Here is a 2008-nt window from a genome sequence, read left to right on the forward strand (position 1 = left end):
TCCCTTTGTGCATACTCTGTCTTCATTATTTCTTTTTTTATATCCATTGTGAGGTTCAAGAGAAATGTCAAAACAGAGACTGATTCTTTATTATTCTTGACAGGTGTTTATAAGACAAAAAGCTGACAGAACGGTAGCGGGCAACCCATACAAGATCTGTGTTTTCTGGCAAGCATAAAAATACTTACAACATTAGTTGCATGGGATATAAAAGGTAGATAATACATACCGGCAGAAAGGCCGTACAATGATACATAAAGAATCTGAAATAAAGGCAGGTAAAATACATGATGTGATTAATGTACATCTGAAAGGAGAAACACAAGGAAGGAGAGGCGCGATTTGTCACCCTTACAAATACTCCCCCCTAAGACAATAATTAGAGGAGCAATTATTGGATGAAACAATATTAATCATGGAGGTACTGGGGCAGTCGGAGTGGGACCCTGCTTCTGGAGAACTGTGGGCACGGGGTGTAGTTGACACCTGGGGATGGCTGGGTGCGTTTCCTGGGCCCCCCGGGGCCCCGCCTTGGTGGGGAAGCGGGTGCGTCTGCAGGCAGGTATTGCTGGGGAAATCTGGGGCACCAGCCTGCTTCTTCACAAACTTTGCCATCCAACAGGAATGCGGGTTTCAGTCTGTCGATGGTGATCCAGTCCTCCTGCCCATGGATGTCGAGGAAGAATGCTTTGCTGGCCCGCCTGATGACTCGGTGGGCCCCCCCTGTAGGGCCTGGTTAAGGGCGGTTGGCAAGCATCCACCCTGACGAAGACGTAGGCGCAGGAGTGTCAGGCGGGTGGGTTGTAGGTGATGGTTCTGTTGGTGAAGGTCTTGTGGCAGGACACAAACCTTTGTGCGAGTTCCCTCAACCTCAGGAGATGGGTGTCGGCGCCGTCAGCCGACGGCAGGAAGAATTCTCCGGGTATAGCCAGTGTTTCCCCATAGACTTTCTCAGCAGGGAAAGCGTTGCCATTTGCTTTTGGTGTGGTGCAGAGACCCAGCAGGACCCAGGGCAGCTGTTCCTTCCACCTCTCGTCAGTGCAGCGTGCCATGGGAGCTGCTTTAAGAGAGCCGTGCGCCCACTCGACCATGCTGTTCGCTGTGGAGCTGTGTGCCGTTGTGCTGTGTAGAGTAGTACTCATCAGGCATACCAAGGAGACCCAGAGCTCTGACAGGAAAGCAGGTCCCCTGTCCGTAGTGATGCTGTCTGGCACTCCAAACCGACTTATCCAACTGGAGAGGAGGGCCTCTGCGCATGACGTTGTTGATGCTTCATCCATGGGGGTTGCTTCGGGCCAGCGAGTGGAGCGGTCTATGATCGTCAGAAGGTATTTGGCTCCCCTCAACTGCAGAAGGGGCCCGATGACGTCGATTTGGATGTGGCTGGGGAAGATCGGTGATCCGGACTCTGTGTGCCGGGATGTTTTGCTCATCTGGCACGGGATGCAGCTCCTTGCCCACTGGTGGATGTCCTTGTTGATGCTGTGCCAGACGAACCTTTCAGTCATGAGGCATGCCATTATGCGCCCCGATGGATGGGAGAAAGACAGTGGACTATGTCGAACTCTTGTTTTCTCCTTGATGCGGGCACCAGGGGGCGTGGGCGGCCTGTGCTGGTGTTGCAGAGGAGAGTTGTGTCCGAATTTGCTAGGGGCATGTCTTCCCATTTGAGAGCCATCACTGCTGTCCTGTAGTCTGTCGTCTCTGGGTCCGCTGCTTGTTCTCTCGCGAGGTCTTCATAGTCGATGCCAGGTGAAGGGAATTGATCTCTATTCTTGACAGAGCGTCAGCCACTGGGTTTTTCTTGCCAGGGACGTAGTTGATGGTGCAACCGAACTCGGAGATGGCGGTCAGGTACCGTTGTTGCCTTGCAGACCACGTGTCCCCCTGTTTTGCAAATGCGTGATCCAAGGGTTTGTGGTCTGTTAGGACTGTGAATTCGGTTCCCTCCAGTAGGTACTTGAAGTGCCTCACAGCCTGTTAGATAGCCAGCAGCTCTCTGTTGAAG

General features: G+C 52.7%; 1 protein-coding gene across 1 annotated transcript; it reads right to left on the minus strand.

Moving 5' to 3' along the window:
* Positions 1 to 788: 788 nt before the first annotated feature.
* LOC136825218 (uncharacterized) lies at positions 789 to 1667 on the minus strand. The gene has a single exon (XM_067081241.1). The coding sequence runs from the start codon at positions 1665 to 1667 to the stop codon at positions 789 to 791; it is 879 nt and encodes a 292-aa protein (XP_066937342.1).
* Between the last annotated feature and the right edge of the window lie 341 nt (positions 1668 to 2008).

The sequence above is a fragment of the Macrobrachium rosenbergii genome, chromosome 37, assembly GCF_040412425.1.
Source record: "Macrobrachium rosenbergii isolate ZJJX-2024 chromosome 37, ASM4041242v1, whole genome shotgun sequence".
Classification (NCBI taxonomy): domain Eukaryota; kingdom Metazoa; phylum Arthropoda; class Malacostraca; order Decapoda; family Palaemonidae; genus Macrobrachium; species Macrobrachium rosenbergii.